Source organism: Cyanistes caeruleus, chromosome 4 (assembly GCF_971803275.1).
Source record: "Cyanistes caeruleus chromosome 4, bCyaCae1.hap1.1, whole genome shotgun sequence".
Taxonomy (NCBI): domain Eukaryota; kingdom Metazoa; phylum Chordata; class Aves; order Passeriformes; family Paridae; genus Cyanistes; species Cyanistes caeruleus.
In genome coordinates this window covers 12,437,595-12,461,805 of record NC_141704.1, presented here as the reverse complement: position 1 = coordinate 12,461,805, position 24,211 = coordinate 12,437,595, and the positions used below count along the sequence as shown (strand labels likewise).

At 35.5% G+C, this 24,211-nt stretch overlaps 1 protein-coding gene, 1 long non-coding RNA gene and 1 other non-coding gene across 5 annotated transcripts in view; 2 read left to right on the top strand and 1 right to left on the bottom strand.

Moving 5' to 3' along the window:
* LOC111923297 (uncharacterized) overlaps window positions 1-24,211 on the top strand; it is a 64,477-nt gene that overhangs the window by 15,205 nt on the left and 25,061 nt on the right. The window lies entirely within an intron of this gene.
* LRRC17 (leucine rich repeat containing 17) lies at window positions 1,631-16,385 on the bottom strand. Of its 3 annotated transcripts, XM_086886674.1 has the most exons (6): window positions 16,142-16,385; window positions 15,120-15,244; window positions 11,091-11,219; window positions 7,144-8,018; window positions 3,688-3,843; window positions 1,631-2,469 (listed from the first exon to the last, which is right to left on the bottom strand). In XM_086886674.1, exons 4-6 carry the CDS (start codon window positions 7,898-7,900, stop codon window positions 2,066-2,068), a joined length of 1,317 nt encoding a protein of 438 aa, XP_086742800.1. In that variant the 5' UTR covers window positions 7,901-8,018; window positions 11,091-11,219; window positions 15,120-15,244; window positions 16,142-16,385; the 3' UTR covers window positions 1,631-2,065. The 3 variants fall into 3 exon arrangements, with proteins under 3 accessions (XP_086742800.1, XP_023774736.1, XP_086742801.1); XM_023918968.2 differs by lacking the exon at window positions 16,142-16,385 and having other exon boundaries at window positions 15,120-15,484; XM_086886675.1 differs by lacking the exons at window positions 11,091-11,219; window positions 15,120-15,244; window positions 16,142-16,385 and having other exon boundaries at window positions 7,144-8,094.
* Window positions 8,322-13,625, top strand: LOC147653426 (uncharacterized). Its single transcript, XR_015286124.1, has 2 exons — window positions 8,322-8,469; window positions 12,377-13,625. It is a non-coding gene; the product is annotated as an uncharacterized LOC147653426 (long non-coding RNA).

The following is a 24,211-nucleotide window of genomic DNA, read 5'->3' as shown; positions in this document are numbered from 1 at the left end:
TTTCAACTGGTACTTTTTGCTGACCAGACAGATCAGAGACCTCTCACACAGATTTTGTCTTACAATCTCCGTGGATGAAGGACTGTCTTTTCTTCACAGACTTCGCCTGCTTTAAGCTAGTATTTTTCCCAGCACTGACTCTTTGCAGAAATTAACATAGCATGGTCTATAAATGCATTTTTTCCTACTCAGATTTTCATCATTGGCTGTGCTGCTAATAACAGATGTTCTGCTGTGGTTTCATCACCTGTCCTTTTTAATCATACCCAGGGGTTCTGTATTGAAGTAATTAAGAATTAATTCAAGAATTTGAGAGGAGGAGGAGGGCAACATCACTTAATACTTGCTACTATTTGTGACCTTTTTTTTTTCTTTCTGCACTTTTAAGTTTCTAGAATATACCCTATTTAGTGAATGTTACTGGCAAATGGGATTTTCCTCTCTGTTCCATCTTATCAGGATTAACCTTTAATAGTTAAGATAATGTTTAAGATATTTCCAGGAATAGGCATGAGTCAGATACTGTTTTATTTTTGCTATAAAGTTTCTGAAGGATGTTGTAGAAGAAATGGGTAAATATCCAGTTTTTCAGCAAAGCACTATTAAATGTATTCATATCTGAATAATGGTGGACATGAAAGAATGCAAATAGTAATGGAATGTGTTTGCTTTGAAATTCTTTGGCATTCCCACCACCCTTAATATCTCCTGACTTTTTCCTTTATGTTCTTTTTTTTCATGTTAGCACTAAAGCACTGAGTGCTTTGCTTTGTAAAACAAAATGCACGACCTTTGGGACTCATGATTAAAGCACCAGGGAATGCACAAGCACCATAATTGTCTCCAGATCTTTAAAAGAGGAAACTTTCTCCCTGGAGTCTCCCAGAACTTCCATGATAGTCAAGAGAAATATAAATTTTGGCCCTGAATTTCTACTCTGCACTTACGCGTTTCTTAGTGATCTAAGTATATTATGTAGAAAGAAATTTTATTTTTAGAGATATAATCTATTTAGCTGAGGCATTTATACTGCTATTACTGTAGTATTAGAATTATCACAGGTTTTAATCAATGAATATTCACATAGATAGTTGCTTGACAAGGAGGTGCTGTAATGTGCATTTTAGTAATGAGCTGAGAGAAGAGTGAATTTAGAGAATGTCCCACACTTCTGAGCTCTCAAAAGAATACTTACCTTCAGTTTGGGTGGGCACTGATGTGGTGGATGCAGTCCACAGCATCCTTCATGAGATCCTCGTCACCTAGAAGTGATGGCATGCAATCTGTGTCAAACAGATACAACAACCTAAAATTCTTCCTAGAAAGATTTCAGCTCTGCCTACCTCAAAAATCAGACAAGGCAGCTATGAGCATGTGGAGCTGGATCTTGGAAACCAACCATGTCTTGACTAATAATTCTTTTAAGGCAGCTCAGGTATGGAAGAGGCAGAGGCTGAGTTATTCATTCAAGATGGAGGAGGAACACTGGTAAATCAGCAAGTGGAACCCACCTTCTGTGTTTGAATCCTAATTAGTATAACAACTGCCATTTCTCTTTGCCTACAATTGTACTTAAGGTTAGTCTTAAGTTTGTTTTTTTAGTCTGCAATAAAACAACAGGAAGTCAATATAAAAATCTTAGAAATGTTTTCTGGGAATATTTCAGGAAACTGATACAAAGAACCATCAATACATTCAAGAAAAATGTGTCTTGGTCACAATCCTGCAGCTATTTCTGTGTGAACACATAAACTGTGTTCATACATAAGACAGCTCCTCCCCACCACATTATATACATTTGTGTCTCTCAATTTTTACTGAATAGTTTCAAACATTTGCCAAAATATTTCACAGGAGTGTCCAGAACAAATTGTCAAAAACAATTGCTAGATGAAGGATGCTGTCCAACTAATATCATTCTGTAGTTATTATCTGCAATAAACAGACATCTTTGTAGGCAGATAGTCCTTTAAACCAACAGAATAATTAGAACAAATGTAAACAGCATGTTTTCCTTTTTCAAAGTATCAAATATCTAAATCTACTAAGGGAAAGAGTCCCCTTATTAGCCTATCACAGTGACAATTACACCATGCTTCTTTACTGTCTGAACTGTTTGCTCTTTGTGTCGTTCCCATTCCTCGTCATCTTTGTCCAGATCAAAAGTTTCTGGATAAATGGGAAGCTTGTCTTTTGGGCATTCCTCATAATAACTTCGGACATATTTTCCAACAGACCATCCTTTGTATTCCTCAGGCATTTTGCATTCTAGGCCATTGTAGTGAACATTGTAGTGATGCTTCAGCCAGTAGAAAAGATAATGTATGTTGTAATCGCATCTCCAAGGATTCTCTCTCAGCCACAGTATTTTCAGAAAGTAAAGATCTTCCAGTACTCCATATTCAAAATTCTGCAAGCTGTTGTTTGATAGATCCAGCTCCTCTAAGTTATTGAGGCCTGAAAAAGCCGCTAAAAATAGAAAAGTAGTTATTAGTACCTTATAAAATCAACTTAGGAAAAAACCACTACTCATATCTGTGACAGGAAAAATATGCATATCTAGAACGGGAAAAACATTTTTATAATTTTACAGTTACTGGTGGGTTTGGGGGTTCTTTTGGCTTAAGGCTACAAAAGAATTTCTCAAACATTGAAATTTAAAATATGGCACATGCCTTCAGAAGTGAGAAATATTAGGGGAGTTGCACTGCTGGTAAAGCTATAAAACACTTTATGAGTCTGCTGGAGCATAGAATAGAGATAGTGGAGGTGGATGGATGCCTGATTTGCTCATTGAATCCTACTGTGATTGTCATGATACAGAAGTAGGTATATGGAAACTTATTATTAGACAATGTACAGGGCCAGAGGTTTTCGTATGTATATAGGTATTTGTGTGCATGTATAGAACCTTCAAATTAATGTTTTAAGATTTGGAATGGAGTAAACATGGAGCTTCATAATAACGCTTGTGAATTACATTTCAGAGAGCAGATCAGACTTTTTGCAAGGATACTGTTCCATTTAATAGCAGAAGTTTTAATTTAAATAAATCAACTGTGTAATGTTAAACCTCCTAAGTACCATTTTACTGATATTACCACTTTCTGATGCTGTTTAATTGCCAGGATGGTGCTAGATAAGGCCCTTTTTGCTTGATAAATTTTCTCACTATTTCTCTCACCCATTTTATGTCTGCTTTTGTAATTAAATTCAAATGCACATAAGCTATAAGCAAATTGCCAATAAGAGCATTTGAGTTCTAATAAAATATAACTTAAAAGCAATTATATGTAGGGATTTTTAACCAGAAAGAGTTTAAGTCCTTTAGGTTTGTCTGTTATTTTACCATAGAATATAATGGTTTTTTAGATGTGGCAGAGATATTTAAAAAATCATTCAACTACTTATTAGAAAACTGTTAGCCTTCAGGTTCCAGAATTAATTTTTGCACTTGGTTAGTTTAGTATTAAGAAAGGGCAACCGAAATATGTCTTGCTCTTGATTTTCATGATGAGTATATTTTAGTGCAAACCTTTGAACTGAAAGGTACAAAATGTAAAATTTGCACCAGCTTCTAGATTTTTAAATCCTTCTTTCCCCCACCAGATATCAGTTTGTATCTGATAGAGACAGTATTTAATGAAAGAGAAATAATTTTTAATAAATATTTAAAATTATTCTTACCAGGATCAATGTATGTTATTCCATTACTGTTCAGGTTTAGTATCTTCAGTTCACTGACATCTTCAAACTCCTTGGCTCGTAGCTGTCTAATTTTGTTGTTGGACAAATCAAGTTTAGCTATATCTGGAGGTATGTTACCTGGAACTTTCTTTAAATCTTAAAAAATGAAAAAGATATAACTTGTATCAGTTTTAGATTACTCTTACTGCTTAGGTATCACAGTTGCATGCCAAACAGAGTATTGTCAGTCTAACATTGTTTCTTGTTTTCTTTCTGTTTTATCCTCTCTAGTGAAGATACCATATTAATATAAAAAATGTATGTGAAAGGCTGCTTAAAGAAAAGAAACCAGAGTAACTATATAAAAAAATACACCCAGGCAGCAGTGTGTCATTCTGTCTGCTTCTCTGTCCTACTTCTACCATTGGCATTTCCTAAGCAGCCAAGGACCTCTCAGTCATCAGTGTCTGTATCCTTACAAAAGAGCTCCAGAAAGAACAGCTCATACTCCAGCAGTAAGAGCCCATGCTTGAGGAGTGCAGATTGTGGTTTGAACCCTCTTAGGGTAGTGTTAACAAACCTAATCTCCAGGATTATTATATTTGCTCAAAGAGTGTTCTAATCCCACACTGTCATAACAAGAAAATGAGCAGTGTCTCTTATTTGACCATCCTTGAATGAGAGCAAGTAGTTTCTGGACTTATACTGGAATCTGTGTGGTCACTGTAATTCTGAATTTCTGGAGATGTCTAATGAATCGGGTATTTTTGAGACTAAAGCAACATACAGAGTCTTCCTGCCTTATATCTGATTATGAGCAGAGCTTTGGTATTATAAATACATAAATATTATAACTACTCCAGCTTGCTGTGGTTGGATTGCTTCCTGCTTCTGCAGATGTCAAAGTTTCAGGGCCTATTTATCCCCAAATGAATGCAAATAATGCTTGAATTTAGAGACTTGGAGAGTTTGGCAGTACTAGAAAGCAGGTTTTTTTCAACTGTCCTTGAAAATATAAGTGCTTTGCAGCAATGCAGACTGCATAAAATGCTTTGGCTTCCTTATTTTTTTTTTGCCTTTTGTTATGTTTTGTTTTTTGGTTTTGTTTGTTTGTTTGTTTGTAAAACAGAATCAAGGGCATAGAGTATTTCATTCTGGAGTACCACAAGGTCTGATATATCATTGGTCTGATGAGATATAAATGAATTACTAAAAAAAAAAAAAAAGAGAACATGAAGATAGAGAAATGTATTTTTAAGATGTTTCTTTCATGAGCTTTTTGACACTAACTGAAAGTTCCTGACCTGTTGTCATACCTCTTTAGACACAGTAGTGGTAGAGTGAGTGCTTGTCATTCCATTCCCTCCACTGTAAAGGAACAATGGATTGCAGATTTTTATGTCATCTTACTGGTTTGACAACTGATGCACATTTTTTTTCTATTCTGAATTCTTGTCCATGCAGATTTAGAGAAATGTTTGTGTTTTCCCTGGATTTTGTGTGCATTATTGTCCTATTTCTGATTAAAATTCCAGTGAAATTATTCATCTGCTGTACAATATTCATATACAGAGACAGTAAGTACAATGCTTTCATCAAAGATTACCATGTTTGGGAATACCAAATATCCATGGGATAGCTGCATCCATCTGTCAAGCATATGCACAGTACATCTAGTACTTCCAAAAAAGTATTGAAACATAGTCAGTGTGTCCATGCCAGGCATGCAGGAAGTTCTGGACTGATATACTTAGTTCTTGACCTTAAAGAAGGAGTACCTGTGGCCTTTAGTACCCTCTTGTAATGGTTGAAATAACTGTATTCCTCTATTATTAATATTAAAGACAAAAAAATATGTCTTTGAATACCATAAACCCCTTTGAAACTCCCATGCAGATCAGACCACATTGAATGACTCTATGAACTTAGAAAAAAAAGTAATTTTTTTTTCCCCAGAAGTTTATGAGTATATTTATGTATGCAGCTCATCTCTTTGATACCAGTAAGTGGGGAGAGCTATAAAGTCAGTCTTTGCTTATATTAGGATTGTTATTTATGCCTGGGTTTTGTTCAATAACAGTTTACTGACTAGTAATAGTGATATAATTAAGATCCTATGAAGGATAATTAGGATCATAGTCTATAGTAAGATCCCATCTACAAGGAAAGGTAAGATAGGTGAATATTAAAAACATAATAAAAGAAACATAAATCATTAATAAAAATATGTAGTAACTGCATGGTAAAAGAAAGAGAAAATTGAGCCAGAGGGACAAGAAAGAAATTAACAGGGTGAAAAAAAGTAAAGAACACAGACTATTTTTGTGACATATATAGTAGATAAACCATGTAATCAAATACTGAAATAATTGATATTTAGGTGTTATCTCCTTATACTGAATTCTGAGTTTTTCTGAGCTTTTCTCTGGCATAAGGGTACAAGAGTAAGGGCACACTGATGTTTTTACATAAAATCAAGTTACTCTTAAAGCAAATAGAAGTTCAGCTGAACAAAACATGCAGGCTAAGTTCTTCTAAAATGGTGAAAAAGGTCTCACAATGTCAGCTGCTTCAAGCAATGCTTCTCATTGAAGAATGATTCTTCTCTGAATTGTTTGCTTTGTTTTGTCATGGGATAAAATATGGGAAATATAAAGGACAAATAATGTGCATTTTCGTGTTGATATATACCCCATCTGGTTTACCCTTAAGGCTTAACTGTGGCTCTTAGGGGCCTGAGAAAGATTTAGGGATGGAATGGATCCAAGTCTCTGAAAAACGTTTCTTGAAGTCCCTTCAACTTTGAATTGTTTGCTGGGTGCTGGGAGGAAGAACACAGAGGAGATATTTCTTCATGAACAAAAACATACCATTTCTTGCTTTAGTAGAAGAATTCTTGTGCAGCGAATGTGAGGATGCAAAGCCTTTCCTTTGCAATCAGGTTCCTCTGGGCATTGAAAACACAGCTGGCTGCTCTAGTCCTGCTTCACAGCTCACTTTTGTCAAAGTTATTGCTATCTTTGTGTTTGTACAATGGACAGAAGAAAAGACACACTGTGCTATCCTGTATCAGTTCAACAGTTTCAGCACAGCTGTAATTTGACAGATTAGTATGTTTACAGTTGTACTATCAGACTGGTAACTTAAGTAATATGCCTAGTTTTATTCCTGTTGTTTTCTGTTAGATTCTTACATTACAGCACTAAGGAATACCTGTGGAATTTGGGCTGCAGAGCAGAGAGGTAAAATGCAGAATTCCTACTTATTGCTGGTAGTTACAAGAGAAAAACAACAATTTCAGTTTAAATTTCAGTTAAAAATTTCAGTTAAATTTCAGTTTAAAGCAAGTACTAGTACCAAGTTCTTTTGTGCTAAACAATGTGTGAATAAACATAGTAAGGATTAAATAAATATAATATTAAAATCATTAATTCATTTATAACAATAGATACAAACCTTTTCTTTTGCAGTTCAGAGTTGTCACAGGAAACACATACATGTGGCACAAAGAGGAATCAAATTCTGGTTTGACAGGTTCAGGCTTCTCCCGTTTTATGTTTTTGGGATCCTGCCTGTCCTTTTCACTACATAGCTCATCAGTTTTTATCTGCTTTAGCTTTTGATTTTTCAGTTCTATTGGGTGCACACATTTGGCATAATTTCCCAAATTCCTGTTTGTTGGAACCTGTAGCATTGTAACAAGAGTTTCTAGTTCACAGCTGCAATGCCAGGGATTGTCATAGAGACGCAGGTAGTTTAGACTGGGAGTATAAATAAAAATCTCCTCAGATAAAATCTTAATTTGGTTATGCTGAAGTAAGAGTGTGGTAAGTTTATCCAAACCATAAAAAGCCTCACTCTCAATTTTTGATATGTCATTCTGTTGTAAATCCAGACTTTTCAGTACTTTGTACTTGGAAAACATATTATTCTTTAATTTCCGAATCCTATTTCTTGCTAGCAGCATGTGTTTTATATCCTCTGGCCAATCAGGTGCCACAAAAACCAATTTTCTTTCCTGACAATCTAAGTATTTCTCATGAAGATAAGTGTAAATATCACATGTTAAGCCTTGGGCATTGCGCTTAACAGTGCTAGATGCTCTTCTTAAGATGTTTTCCCTTCCATTGTTTCTCAAATTCCTATTCCTTGTCCTCCTACAGTCAGATGCATTACAAAGAAGAAGTAGTAATATAATAGTAACTACTTGCATCCTGACATTCAGCTGGCCCCAGTTATTTTCTGTGACAGCTGGAACAGTTGAAATTTTTGGATAGTCTGAATCAGTGTTGTACAGATCTGAGGAGGCACTGCTGGGGTATGTGGGATCCCTGTGTTGGAAGAAAAGTAAAACATTAGAACAGATGAAATGGGCATTTTCATGGAGGATTGTATATAATATGCAGTCATGTACTGGGTCATCAAACTAGGAAGTTCACAAATACTTTGAAGATTTAATGTTCTTCTCTTTTTGTTTGTTGGATTTTACTGACTGTGGTCTACTGTTTTTCATTATGATTAAACGTGGTAAACTATATGGACCAATTTCTCACTGATCTTGTGCTAATCTCCTTGTTAGGAGATTCTCATGTGTTCAGGAAAACAGCATCAGTCAGGACCTTTTTGTATTTCAGTTAATCTTGGAAGATGAACTCAATCTTGGAGTTTGAAGCTGGTCTTTTCCAACTTCCTGTGTGCTGAACTACTGGAACACATATACAGCCAGACCAGGGAAAGCCATCCAGTGCCCACCAGACTCACAGGTTTAGTTTACACTTAAAGGTGGGCTTGTTTTCAAGTCATCTTCTCAGGACTGTTTACCTCAATTTTTGAGGTTTTGTGCTTTCATCTCAGTAATCTGCTGTGACCATGTTTCAGGATATTGGCCCAAATAGATTGAACCTGCATGAGGAATTCTTATATTTATGTCATACACTGAGAATTTGAACTGTTCACCTTTCATATGATAGTTTTTTGGCTTATTTTTGTTGTTTTGTTTTTTGTTTTGGGTTTGGAGTTTGTTGTTTGGTTTTGGGTTTTCCCCTTTTAGGGGAATTTCAAAATTTTCGAGACTTACATATTTGTAAATGCCAGGGATTAAATATAAGAACAACAAACTCTTTCTACAAATTATAATTTATACCAAGAAGAAAGATTCTTTTCAAGTGCTGTGACTATTTGGGTGACAAATCTTCCTGATAAAAACTAGAGACTTTCAAAAGTACTTTGAAAATGGAGTTTAGTAGGATTCAGAGATAATCAGTGAAGTTCTCATTGGTTTTCTGCAGTACTAGGGCAAAATTATATATTCAATCTCAATTAATTTTGATAAACAGGCTTCAAACCTTCACCAGTCTAGAAGGAGGGTTTTGTTGTTATTATAAGCTTGGAGTTGTTATTGACAATACATTTTAATCCTATATTGTTTACAACTTCCTTTATTCCTTCAGTAGCCACTTGAGTTCTAAAAACATCTCACTAAATTTCTTGATATTTTTAAGAGCTTTAATTTGAAAGGTGTCTAAGAATGCAATCATCCTTGTGTATTTGTCCATTTTTTTCTCAGTTTAACATTTTAATTTTATCTTGCTTCCATTTATTTTCTTTTATGTTTTTTCATTGCTCTTCCTTGATGGAAGAACAATCTTTGCTTTTATTACTAATTCCTTAGAAAAGGCAATGTTATATGCAAATTTTTCTTATAATAAGTCAATCTAAGAATAACATTGATATATCATTCATAAATTATGTTTCTTAATATAATCATCAATTTACAGGCTAATTCTAGTGTTAAGTATATAAAAAAATAATTTTGTATCGTTTGTAGTCACTTCTTAGTGAAGTGTACATCCAGTGTTCTAGCCCAGATACACCAGTATTTATACACAGGCTTTTGAAAATTACCATAGGTAAAATACCCTTGAGAATTTCAGACAAAAATGCTTCAGGATAGTGAAGCTGGTGATGCAAGGGCTGCTTTTCTCCCTGTATTAATAGATCTAGTAATTTCATAATAGAAAACTATCACATTAGTGAGGAATGCTTTGCCCTTGATAGACTCATGCTGGCTGTTCGCTGACACTTTTTCATCCTTCGTGTGCTTGGACAGGGCTTCACGGAGGATTTGCTACATAACCTTCCCAGGCACTCAAGTGGAGCTGACTGGCCTCTAGTTTCTTGGATCTTCTTCCATTTCCTGAAAATGGATGTGACATTTCCTATCATCCAGTCATTAGGAATCTCCTCTGACTGTCATGACCTTTCAAAAATGAGCGAGTCCTCTCAATGACAAGAGACAGCTTTCTTCCTCTTGGATGCATCCTGTCTCATCCCATTTCCTCAGGTGCTCCCTGACATTAATTTCTTCTACAATGGGTATTGTTTCACTCTCACAGACTCTGCTCACAAGCTCCAGCCAGGCACCTGGGAAGCCTTCAGACAAGCCTTAGCTGTAAAAACTGAGGCTAAAAAGTAATGGAGTAGCTTGTCCTTAAAGATTAATCAGTTCTCCTGGGCCCCTTTGTCCTCCAGGGCTGTCTACTGTGAGATCCTGTTAAAGAGATCTCTAAATTAGCCAAAATCTGCTAACAAGTTCAGGGTTTTTTCCTCTATAGTTTTTCCAATTTTATTCTGTCTGGATTTTGAATTTTCCATTTTCTCATTTTTGTGGCTGCAGTAACCAAAGCCATTCAAGCTGACATTCACTCAAGTTCACATTCCTTCACCTGTTGAAGAACACATTCTCTAGACCACTTGTCAGTCAGCTGGACCAAGAAATTGTCTTCAACATACTTTAGAAATCTCCTGGATTGTTCATGTCCAGCCATATTTTCTGGCAGGCAGAAGTTAAAGTCTCTCATGAGTAATCAGGATAGGCAAGAGCAAAGCTTCCTTCAGCTGCCCAAAGGTTTTATCCACCATCTCTTCTTGATCAAGCAGATCAAGCAGTCTGCAGAAGATCCCTGCCACAATGTAATGCTCATAGGTCTGGCTTCTAATCATTACAAATAAGCTCTAGATTGACTTGTCACCTATTTCAATGCAAAGCACCATGCATTCAGGCATGATTTTGCATAGAGTGCAGGCCATCCTCACCTTTCTGGGCTGTCATGCTTAAATATTCTGGAACCTTTCATAGCACATGCAACTGAAGGAGTGCAATCTCTCTGCATCTCTGGAGTCCCAGTGAAATTGCAGCACTGTACCTGTACATGGATTTCAGTCCCTGCTGGTTAATTCCCAAGCTACAAGTGTTTGTGTTCAGACACTTGAGATAGACCCCTTTGTGCTGCTTTTGCTTGGAAGGTTTCAGAGATTTTCCTCATCACTATTCCCCCCAGCTTTCTCACCACTCCCTGGGCTTTCACTCCTTTCCGGGCTATGGTTATCTTCCATCTACATACCTATTTTTACTGATATATCTCCTCTCTCAAGTCCTTTGTTGCAGGAATATATTTCAAAAACACAAACTTTCCTCTTTAGGATTGGTTGGTATTGAGTTCCAGTTACTGGATGGTCCTTTTGCCTGATAACTGAAATAGGGAAAAGGTGATCACAAAATGGAAAAAGACACAGGCTCAACGATTAGATTTTCATGTACAAGTACTGACTTTTTGCCTTTGCATTGTACTGACATTTATTGTGAAACATCATACTAGGAGATTTGTTCCCATTATATAAGAATGGAACAATATGAGTAATTCCTGTTCTGCAGGTCAATAAAATATGGAAGCCTTATAATTACTCAAGTTTAATGTTCCACCTAGAGGGTAGAACTAAACAGAAAGCATTCTATAAATTATACTATATTAAATTATATTACTGGTTAGAGAAATATACCAGAAAACTCACCAATGGTTTTAGATACCAGGATTGGCTAATAATAATCTTGGTTTAATAATGCAAAGTGCATTAACATGTTAACTCCCTTGTGCTCTGTAGGACTGTATTCAGTAGGTATCCTTTAGAATGATAAAATGACCATACTTTAAGGTAGTGACAGTATCATCACATCTCTCAGTTCTACTCTGAGGCTTCCAAAGAAGATAGCTGAGATGTACAGAAATTATGATGATGATTTAAAGATGCTTACTTAGGTTTTTTCCCTTGGTACATGCAAATATAATTTTAATATACTCCTGGATAAATCAATTTAAATCTGTTGTATAGAGATAGTACTAATAGAACTCTCTGACTACTGACAAGGTGAAATCAAAGACAAATATGAAAGTGTGTTTGTTTAATCTTGCAGAAAATTTAGAGGCATGTGTGATTGAAATACTCTTTTTTGAGTGATTTGTAGGATTCTGTCTGCTATACAAAATGAAATAAATGCCCTATACATTTCATTTAGATAGCAGTTCTTTTATCTTTTTAGTATATCTAAAAATATATGCTAGATTGCCTTATGTATTGCACAGAGTTTCACAGAAACTTTTAAAAGAAAATGCTGTCCAGAAATTTCTTGTGCATGTCCAGTTCCTCATGATGATGCAAGAAGTTTGAAAGTTAGATATGTTCTTAAAAATTTATTTTTGAGAGAAAGTATTGTGGATAGGTGCATTGTGTGAACCAAGGCTCTGTGTGACAACTGCAAAAGAAAGAGTTACTCCAAACTGATATTTGGAAGATCAGTGAGCTGAAGGCAGAGAAAATACAGTCTTACAAAAGCCTGTCATTCCTGTTTCAGAGGTACCCCTAGAGACTCAAGATCTGCCTGGCAAGTAGAATTGCTGGATGAAAAGCTGCTGTAGATGAAATGAGGTGAGCTGTTTACAACAGCAGCCATCACAAAGATGTATATGGATTTGAATACCTGTACATTGTTTCTCTTTCCTATGAGGAAAACAAAAGTATGTCTTTCAACAGCACCCCCATGAAATTCAGAAACATGGTTTTCTTTGGCATTTGCATAATACATTTTGACTTTTGTTTTTCTTAGTCTGAAATGCCATATCCTCATATAACTAACATTTGTTTTGGCAAAGTTTTGCATTAGTGTCTCCAATGTGACCACTCATTTTATGAGCATTTCTTTTATTATGTGTTTTTTCCATGTTGGCTGATTTTGTCTTCTTAGATTTCCATATATTTATGCTGAAGTTTGGAACATCATTTCTTTGATGTGCAAATAGCAAAGAAAAATTCTCCACTGACAAAAGACCTTTAACAATTATCATGTACCTTGTTAATATGAAATTTTCCCAGTCACACATGATGCTTCTGATTTAAAACCATAATATTACACTCTTTGTATTGACAATTTTTAGATTAAAACATATGAAGCAATGAGACATTGTTTCTGAGACTATGGGGATGTACAAAAAGCTGCTGTCCTGTGAATAATTTGATAGCAGACAGACTTCATGAACATTTCATATGGCAATCCCAAAAACATTTGCTCAGCACAGGTCCTGTGTACTTGGGTAACTAACACAATGTACTTAGAGGTGGCAGTATTGCATTTCATAATGCCGCATGTGAAGTTTCCTGTGTTGTATCAGACATCCTTTGTTGGAACAAGGAGCTAGTGAAGTGTAGGGGTCAGTTTTTATTCTCTCATACTATACCTTACAAGCATTTTAGCCTTCACATTGCACAACAGAGATAATCAGTTAAAATCAGTCCCTCTGAAAACTTCTGTCACATATTGTAGACATGATCACTGTCCATCAGGAATAAATGTCAGAAAGTGAGTTTGTCAGATTGTTTTGAAACAATGATACTGAGATTGCAAATGTCAAAATTAATTGAAAAACCAGTAAACAGAATTCCTGCAGAATTTAGCTATAACAAAACACAAGGATTTTTGGTTGTCTGTGTGCTCCTTGAGTTTTAAGGAAGATGTCACTTCCAGAATGGAAAAAGAAGGCATATGTTAAGATTGCCAGATCATTAAAAATGTCATATGACCAATAAAGGAAATCAGTATCTCTTCAAAATTATTGTGAGGCTTTGATTACAGTCTTCAAAATGCAGTAAGAAAGGTTTACCTGTATCTTAAATTGTGCAGCCTTGCAGCAACATAGACATTAAAAAGACTCGGAGCTACCAGAGTATTTACCCCAGTCTCTTAATTCATTATCTATTTTATCAGATATGTTTGGAAGTATACTTCTCCAGGTTTTATTTTCCTCCCCTCATTTCTGTGGGGTATCACACTGAAATGCAAAGTAGCTCGGCCTTCTATTTTGTACTTAATATGAATTACACATTTCCATTTCAAAAAAGGCACCAGAAATAACACATACCTTTATACTCTAATATCTGGTTCTAATGCACATTGTTGGTTTTTTTTTCATTAAATGTAATCTTATCTTTAATTTCTTAATATTTTTTATTATTATTATTTTACAACAGCATTCTTTTTACACTTCCTCTTTGCATTTTTATTCAGAGTCCCCACTCTATTTTGAAAGTATAAAGCCAGTTCCAAAAGTCAGTAAGCACTCCTTAAGCAGTCAGCTCCTCAGTGGGAGTTCCCATCTTCTTCAAAATGCCTGCTTTTGCTGACTTGCAGAGCTGCATGACTACAACTAAATGTCTAACAGAGCAGAAGGTTCTAATTCTAGGTTCTGATTTTCTGTATGCTTTCATTTGTGGTGCTTGTGGTAATTGTTATTTATTTCAGTTAGAAATGGAGTTCAGTTAAATGAATAGTTTTCACTATGATATAAATCTGCAGATGGAAATTTAAGTAATTTCAGAGTACAAATACTTGATTTTACAGAGTGCTGTTGATTAACATTTTCCACTTACACAATTTGCTTTGTCTTAACTAATTTTTAGTATAAAGAAATGTTTTCCAAAAGAACTGATCAAAACCTAAAATTACATGACTCATTTTTCTAAGTCTTTGATTTTTCAGATTATTTTAATAGTACTCTTCTAAACAATTATATTACTTGAGAAGCTTAAACTACACATTTCTGCTTTTAATGTTTTTTGATAGAGATCTGGTTTTCATTTCTAACAGGCATGGCTTGTAAAGTCAATGGCAAAAGCAGTCCAACAAACTTTCACTGAAAAGTCATACTTGAAAAGTAAGCACAAAGAAGTTCCAATTAGTTTAAAAAGTATGCTTTTGCAGTTACTTAAGATAACTTTACAATGTTACTGATTTCATATGGTGAAATATCTTGCATGATAGTGCTATTCCCCACTAATTTGCAATACAAGAGCAGAGGAAAAACTGCAGCAGAAGTGGACTATCAAACTTCAGAAAGTAGATAATTCTATTTAATATTGAACATCTTTTCTTTACAGTAATTTTCAGAAAACTTTAACTATGGCATTTTATGTCCTTTTGATTCTGTATTATGCCCTTGTAACAAATTGGTCTGTTGTTTTTTGTGGGTTTTTTTGCAAAGCTTCCCCAATTTACAGTAAATGAGTTTAGCTCACTGCAGAAAATTCACAAAGGTTTACCATACCTGGACTCTTGAAAAGGCTGTCACAAGATCATCTGTCTGGAAATTCCAGGTTGCATTCAGGTTTGTAGTTCACGTCTTTCTTTCATAATGTGAAGCAGAGGATCCTTTATATGACTGGCAGCATCCTGCATTCATGGTATACTGAGGTTGAGCAAGCACTGCAGCAGCCTTCCAGGGTTTTGAATTACATGACTACAGCTGTTTAAGTTTTACTAAGGAATAATAGCACTATAGGTTTGGATCACTTCCAGCAAACTGTCAGATCTATAAACAGCTAGTACTTACTGCATAATGAGAACAAGGCTTGCTTTTTGTAGCCATAAATAGACTAATTGTATGACATGATTAGTTGGGAGTTTATATCTGGAGCTTTAAAAATGCAGTTTTTACTAAGATATAAAAAAAATGAAAGCCACTCTGTGCTGGAAAAAAATACAAATTTATCATTGATTTCCTGAGAAGGAAGTTAATTAAAACGTGAACTTTTGTTGTAGTTTTACATTGGTTTAATATATAAATTGAAGTGGTATTTATAACTGCAAACTAAAAATAGTTATATTTTGGATTATTTTAATATCCTACTAAAGTTGTAGAATGGTAAAGATGCATGTCAAGAAAACCAAAGTTTTAGAATGCAGTACTATTTTAGAAACTTTCAAATACATACTGTACTTGAAACATATTCCAAAAGCAATATGAAATGCCAAACTGTAAGACAATGACTGTAGTCTCCTAATGTTTAGGTAAAGACTCACACATAAAATTCTTTATGCTCTGATAAGGTTCTCCATATAACAAAATACATGTGAAATGTTAGAGTCTGAGGAATAACAGTTTAATTTTCCATCTAACATAACCTTTTCAGAACAAAGGATGAGGCAGATGGGGAAATAGTCTTGTACTGATTGCTCTTTACTGAGCATCTGTTTCTTGTTCATGAGAGTCATGCTGAGATTGTTGTGCAGTGACAGTGTGAAATTTGAAATGAGGACTGAGGTAGAGGAAAGTTAAGAACTACCTACCTCTGAGTAACTTCTTCAAAATGCCAATAATTGGTTCAAGCATCATTCCTGCTTGTTTAGAAGTGTCATCATAAGCCGTAGGGATCTGCCTCCAGAAAGCATGATCTAATAGTACTCAGGGAGAAGTGATCATGATCAAACAGGGAAAACCACAATCCTCCCCTGCCACAGGACAGTGGGTCTGCTTGCCAGCGTATTTGAAAGCCCTGAAAGGAATTCCACAGCTTTCTCCATTTTTGGATTCTGGAACAGTGCTTAGTGATTATGACCAAGTACTTAAGTGAACAGTTAAAACCAAAAAAACCATCAAATTGCATCACAGTTAGATAAAGGATTTTTAAAATATTTTTCCCCTCTCACTGGATGAATTAAACCAAAGGGAAATTTTGTAAGGCTAGCATTTCAGAATTAGTTGGAAAACCATAGAGGAGTTATACTATTATCATTGAAATAATGCTTAAAATATTCTATAGAATGTGTATTTTTCATGTTTTCTAATGTTTCTTGGTTTTTTCTTTCATTTTAACATTACAGTTCTTTTTATATGAGTTGTTCTATTGCCTACTACTTCTGTAGGATTTGAATGTTTATTTAGAAAGCCCATCTGTAAAATGTGTGATTATGTTAAGGATTGTGGGAGTAGCAACTTAAGGATCAAAGCATTTAATTAGTTAATTAAAACACAGGCAGAAATGAGAGAATTAAGCAGACATTTTCTAGCCCATTGTTACAGAACAAGGCAATCTTTTCTTTGACTATTATGTTCATACATGATAATAATACTGGATAAATTGTAGGCATGGTGCTTTTTGTATAAAGTCACAGTAATTAAGATTTTATCCACATGGCACAGGCAGTAAATATTTTTCTTAATGAGTTTGAACGTATTTTCATAAAAATATAGAGAATCTCTTGTATCTAGCTGAAAAGGTACCCTGTTACACCATTGATATTCTCAGAGCCCCACCTAGAAAGCTTAAGATCTTTGTTCTGCTTCTGAAGCTGAACAGTATTGGCGGAAAATTTTCTGCTATTAGACACAAAACTGGAAAGATCTGAGGGATAAGGCAATTGCATGTCATGCCCAGGATGTGTTACAGCATTCTGTCACTTGCTGTAGGTTACAACAGCTGTATAAGAGAACAAAAGCAACTGAGGAAAATAAATTTGTCCCTTATGTTTCTTGAAATCTGCTTTCCAGGGGTGTCAGAGAAGCCTACATGTAGACTTCACCAGTTTTCACCATCTGTGTTCCCCCTGCTCTGGCTCCATTGGGAGAACTCTCATTTTGGCAAATTCTGGCTTCTTCAGATGTATCAAGCAACAAAAAAGGGGCCATCACTTGGGGAGCAAATCTGAGCTATGTTCTTTATTTATTGAAGAAGAGATGATTGTTTACATTTCCTGAGTACAAACTTGTGTAAATGAAGAATATTATAAGTTACAAATGCTGTTATTTATTTTAGAAAAAATGCTAATTCAGGAATATATTAATATAAGTGCTTTTTTTTGGACAGTGGAAAATTAAAAGAAAAATAACATGTGGAATCACGCCATCAGTGTAATGTGCCAAACATCTGAAAGGATGTCACAATTCATTTTATGGTTCTTGACAAACACAGAATGCAAAAAAGAGAGTCCCATGTGCCCCAGAGAGTACTTCCTCAATTCTGAATGTTGATTTTAAAATTTCTGGTCTCAGTGTATTGCCAATACTGGGATCACAAGAGTGTTTCTTCAAAATCCTTTCTGTGCTGCAGACAGCGTTCTGCCTTGCAGGCTGGATTCCCCAAATCCAGTCAGCTCTGGGAGAAAGAATTTTAAAGTAGTGTATGTGTAGCAAAAAAGGCAAACCTGAATGAAAAACCTGTGTATTCCTACTCTTCAGAATAAGAAACTACAGACAGATTAAATTAAATGAAATGAACTTTGATATTCTTGTAAACATTTCATCATTTCGCTGTAATTATTTTCTAAATCTCTGGGGACAGATCTTTAGTTGTGGTTTGCTCCATGTTTGTTTTGTTGTGCTTTCATTTCAGATCATAGTAAACGATTATGCAATCAAGAAAAAAACTCAAGACAGTCATTTACATATTAGACTGAGAACTCCTACAGATAAGGAATTATATTTTTCTTGTTTACCTAATTTTATTTACATTTATAATTTATTTTTGCATTCACTTCTGATATGTGTATGCAAGAAAAGTAAGACATTTATAGAATGATCATACTGAGTCATGCAGGAAAAGTCTGTTTTGCAGAATTTTGTAGGATCTAATATTCAATAAACCTCAAAATAGTCTCTCTCAGAATTAGTTTGAAAGATGAGGTTTATTGGGGCAAACAATACAGTATTAAACTCCATATGTATCCTAACATTGATTCTTAGACCAAGGTGTTCACTCTCAAGCCAGTCTATTAAACATTGAAATTCCAAGTGAGTAGAGAAAGCAATTGTTTTACTAAAATAAGCAAGAAATTTCATATTTCTATACCTTATCTTTGAGACTACCTGAAGTTTCATGGAGAATCCATAGGAGCCTTAGAAAAGAGATTTAAGATTTTATTGTCCTAGAAATGAAGGAAAATAAGAAAAATACATATGATTGCAGTAAGATCTAAATGTTGATTAATTTTATTTAATTTTATCTGAATGCATATTTCACACTGGAACTTTCTCAGTCTGATGCCTGAGATCCATTATCCAGTTTCAAGTTAAAAATCAGTTCAAGTTAAAAAGAAATTAGAAACAATCTGTGCAGGGGTATTATTATTATTAACTGCTTCCGCATAATTTGGTTTGGCTTGCATGGAGAAAACCACCAGATTTCTGCTATTTGTGGTATCAAATGTCTATGTTAAGCAAACAGTGGCTTTCCAGATAGACATTAAAAGTCCCTTAGACTGCATTTAACATTATGCAATCCTTCCTGAATTCCAGAAAAAGGCATGCTATTTCTGTCAGGATTGCTGAGTTTGATCTGCTCTACCTCCTACCTACAATCTCTCCTTTTTAGAATTGGATTTTCACTTTATTTTAGGCATCTAAGGTAAGGTAGTGCCTAGAAAATTAACTTAATATACCTATATAGCAATTAGAGAGTGGGAGAGGTCTCCAAAGGTGATTCAGACTTGTCTTGGGATCTTTATTGCTCTTTGCTATACAGAGATCCCAGGATTCATATTTTGCTGTTGTTGTGCTGCTTAGGAGCCAACAAGCAAGACACCTGTTGAAGTTAGGTAAACTTTTGCTTGAACAACTTGGTCATGCCACGTTAAAGCAATTGGTGTGTCTTGACCAGCAGAAAGCACAGGCTTCCCAGTACATCCCTTAGGCAGTTGCTTGCATGATACTCACCATTAAACTACTCCTTTCATACTGAAGGTTTTGGGATGAGGAAACGAGACAGGATTATGTCACATTGCATATATCAATAGTGAGTACAAAACTAGAATCTAGACTACTGAATTTAATATTGTGTCCTGAGAACTTGCACACATCTTTCCCTACTGCCATTTATCTTCTTATCACTACCAGTAGAAAAGAAGATTGATTGCCTTTGCCATAGTAGCCCTACCCTGCACCTGGTTGTTTGGCAATCATTTGGGGTGGGCAAATCCAACCTATCCATGCTAATGGTGAGGTCTGCAGTACTATCTGCAGATCCTCACTGATGTGTTGCCCACATCAACCACATTCCCAACGTCACTGTGTCCTTTTGTCCAGCAGACATGTCTCAGTTGGACATGGTGTGAGAGCCTGGAGTTCACCAACAGGCTCTACATGCTTTGACCAGCTTGTGGTTATGAGATGGTTCTTCATAATCCTTTTCTGACACCTCTGCAGCCTCACAAGATTCTGCCCTTTTTCCTTCTACATCTGCTTCTAGAGTATAGCTGTTCCTGGAGAAGCCTGATCTAGGGTAACACAGCTGCACAATATCAGTCCCCACCTTGAGCATAGCCAGCTGTCAGAGGGATGGAACTTGATGGGATTTATATCACCGTGCATTACCTGTAAAATATTTCCCCCATTTATTTTGATGGTAGGGTTTTCATTCTGTCATTTTACAGGCTGTTACAGACCCACTGTAGAAAAACAAATATGCTACACTTGTCCTGAACTCAAAACACACAGATCATTTGCATCCACAGTGCTCAAAGTGCCAGTGTGTGTTACGAGCCACACCATATTGTCTGCCTGTGTGTCGGTCTTTGAGATCTGCACAAACACTTTAAGAATACATTTGACAGACATGAAGCCAGTTTCCCTCTAGGGCTGGCATCCCTCTGCACAAGGGAAAATTTGCAGTGCCACAGTCCTCTAAGAAAAGACATCTAACATCACAGCATTTAAAACAATTGACAAAGAATCTGTTTAAAAAGCCACTTCAGCTTGAAAATAGAGCAAGCCAACCTGGGCATAAGATAAAAGATGAGGCATTATGCCAGAATAGAAAAGACAGTCTGCCTTGGTTCTAACTTAAAGTCATTAAAAAACATCTCACATGGAAAAGGAACCCAAACATAAATTTTCAGAAAGAGGAGCCAGAAACCCAAGGTATGAATCTCCTAACTCAGTGTAAGATAGAAGTCAAGCGGGCTTGATTCTAGTTTCCAGTGATAAGTAGAGTGGGGACCAGCAAGATGCCCTTGCTACAAGGGCAAGACTAGAAGTGCAAGTACTGGGAGCATCTCCTGGTGCACTGTTATTGTACTCAGGTGTAATTGGTGATGGGTTGGCTTGCTTTTCTGTGACCATCTCCTGTCTGCTAGTGATGTCCACTGTCAGGCATTTATACCCAAAGCAAAGCCTGTGCCTCACAGTACTGCTCCCCTTAGGCAAGGCAACTAAGCGCATCAGGCTTCTGCAGCAGCTGAAGAGGTGGGGCACTTTTTTTCTATGGATGTTTGCAAATGAATTCCTGAGGCTGTAGTCTGAGCTGCACAGTATAGAACCATATAATCATTAAGGCTGGAAAAGACCTCTAAGACCCCCAAGTTCAACCATCAACTGTTATATTACACAATTTCAAAGCCCTGGAAAACAGTAAGATTACTACATGCAAATATCAGGGACACTACTTCATAGGGAGGAATTGCTCACATCTATATTTTCTGTAGAAGCTAAAAATAAACTGTCATTTACATAGCATTTATATGTCAAAAGAAACATTTTGTATGCCTGAGAGTAAACTGACATCTACTGAATTTAAGCAGTTAAAGAATTGTCTCCCTGGACTGATAAAAGGAGTAAACTGAATTGACAGATCCATCAGTCCATTTTTAATTTCATTGAATACTGTTGCACTGTTAGAGCACACAGAGTTGTTGTGGTCCTGCATGAAGGAGTCTGTAGAAGAGCTTGATATTATTGTGACTGCAGAGAACCTTTCCTTGTAGCCTCTCTGAATCTAACACACATTTTACTGTGGATCTAGAAAGAAACAATGAAGATATTTTATTACATTCCGAACTTCCTTCAAACTGAATTTCAATATCTACCACAGGTGAATAAATCATAAGATTGGGAAAACAAAGGTAGAATAATGAGACAGTAACATTCACTGCCACTTCCATAAATGGTGTCAGCTGTAGGAAATGTTGATCCTGACTCTTGCCTTTTTAGATTACACATTTTTTTTAGCAGGTCCTTTGCATTATGTTGTTCGAATTTCAGAATAACATGTATACCTCATGGATCTGTTTTTCTTTTACCAAGATTAATGCATTTCTTGTTTTAGTGGGCATCTAGGAGCATGGTAAGATGTTAAAGCATTGAAAAGATCTCAAGCTTTCCCTGTACTGATTTTGTTAGGCTTGCTAATTTCTTGTGTAAATTTGAGCTGATGTCTTCAGAAATACTGCCAATGGCTGCAATTGGATTCAAGATTTGCTAATCAGCAAAATGTTAACTCTTACAGACAGATATAATTAAGTAAGAAACTGAAAAGAAACTGTACTTTTTGAGAAACTTTAAGGTGTTAGAACTGAGTTATCCTCTCAAATATCTTCAAAGAAGAAAGAATCAGCTCAAGAGAAGTTCTAACCATAAGAATTTTTGTACAACTATTGTCTAATTATGCATATAAATCTTGCTCACTTGCAGTCACTGTCAGAAAACTTCAGTTGTCTTCTTTTTTCATTGGTATGTTTGAATTATGGTCTTCTAGTTTGTAAATGAGAGCATTTCATTTAATTCAGTGGTAAAGCAACTATAATATATGGGGACAGCATTCTACTACTGATTTTGTATTTTTACAATTCTTTCAGATAATTGGAAATAAGTCTTTCAGCTGATTTCAGTGGGTATTTGGATCATGCTCTTAATGAATGTCAGATGTGTTACTTGCATCTTAAATATTTCAACACTGAATAACCAAAATACTGATTTAAATTTCAAGTTGATGAGTAAATGTTGCCCATACATCAGGCATTCATGTGGCTGATTGCCAGAAGATTACAGAAGATGGTGTTAAGATGATTTCATCATTGAAGCATATTGTTGTACTGCATATGGCAGACTGCACAATGTACTAGATCACATCAGATTTCTGCAACCATTGCAAAGGGATTGTACTAAAGTTAATTTTACTTTTAATAAGTCCTGTTAACACATCTTTCAGTTCTAAAAAAAAATCTTAAAATACAAATACAGATATATTAATATTTTGAAAAAAATATTTTACACAGATAGCTTTTGCTCCAGTATAATGTTTTCAAAAATCCATTCATTGTTATTCCAATTCAAACAAAATAAAAAATAGCAGTAGATGTAGTGTCACTTAATAGCCATGGCATATTATAGTGCTGGAATGTGGCTATGGATAAGAAAATGATAACCAAAGACAATTCCATTGTCACAATTCTCTTGAAACTTGGATATTATTTAATTTTGTGAATATTGAAGTAATACTTTATTACTGTCTCATGCTAAGATATAAATAAAATTGTCAATTTTTACAATTATCAAAAAAACATTCATTGTTATTCCAGTTCAAACAAAATAAAAAATAGCAGTAGATGTAGTGTCACTTAATAAATTGTATAATTAAATAATAATATATAATATAAATATATAATATAAAAAGATAATAAAAAACATTGTAATGTATGGTATAGAGGAAGAATATATTTTCTATAAAGATTTGTTTTCCACTTAAGGTGCATCATAAATCAGTAGAAACAAAGACAAATGGAAGGAGTTTCAAAGCTGCACATTTGATCCCTGTTTTGTGGCACAGTGATAGAGTCAAGGGTGAGAGAGAACAGGGAAGGCAAAGCTTACTAACATTTCAAAATTAAAAGATCTATAAAATAATACAAAGAAGTTGGAATTCTTGTTGATCCTAAAGTTTCTGACACCATGAGAAGTTTTAGGGGTTCTGCTTTAAAGTGTAACAAAAGCTTTTTTTTGTGCCTGTTGGTGTATAAAAATGTGATAATATTGCCTGTAGGAGTGCTGAAAATGCTGGAGCAATTCCACGTTATCCTGTTCGTAGTTTAGCTGGGCAGGTGGGACAGCTGCATGCATTTTCTGCTATAACATTTAGCAGGCTGGGTTTTCCAGTTTGTCAGCCAAATCATGGACTGTTCGTGTGTTTGCACATGTCTACTGCTTCTACTACTAAAGAAAGGCTGGATTATCCTAACAAAGCTTTCTTAAGCACTAGTAAAGGTATTGTAGAAATCCACACTTTCATCGCTTTTCCAGATGCTTTCAAATGTTTCAGCATTAGAAAAGTTACAGATTTTAACTCATCTAAACTTGTCTGGTGGGTTGACCCTGGGCTCCAGGTACCCACCAAAGCTGCTCTACCGCTTCAGTGGACAGGACAAAGAAAATACTGCAAAGAGATTTTGGGTTGAGATAAGGACAGTGAGAGATCAGTCATAACCATCACAGGCAAAATAGACTTGACCTGGAGGAAAAAAATAATTTGTTGCCAGTCAGATCAGAGAAATAAAACCAATCTTTAACCTTCACCCCACTCCTTCCTTATTCCTGGGCTCAGCTTCACCTTTGAATTCTCTGCCTCCCCCACTCAGTGGCACTGGGGAATGGGG

Coding starts and splice junctions, on each gene's coding strand:
- LRRC17 (XM_086886674.1), bottom strand. CDS start 7,900: ATGCAAGTAGTTACTATTATATTACTACTTCTTCTTTGTAATGCATCT. Junction 3,844..7,143: donor TCTGAACTGCAAAAGAAAAG/GTTTGTATCTAT, acceptor TCATTTTTTAAG/ATTTAAAGAAAGTTCCAGGT. Junction 2,470..3,687: donor AATAACATACATTGATCCTG/GTAAGAATAATT, acceptor TTCTATTTTTAG/CGGCTTTTTCAGGCCTCAAT.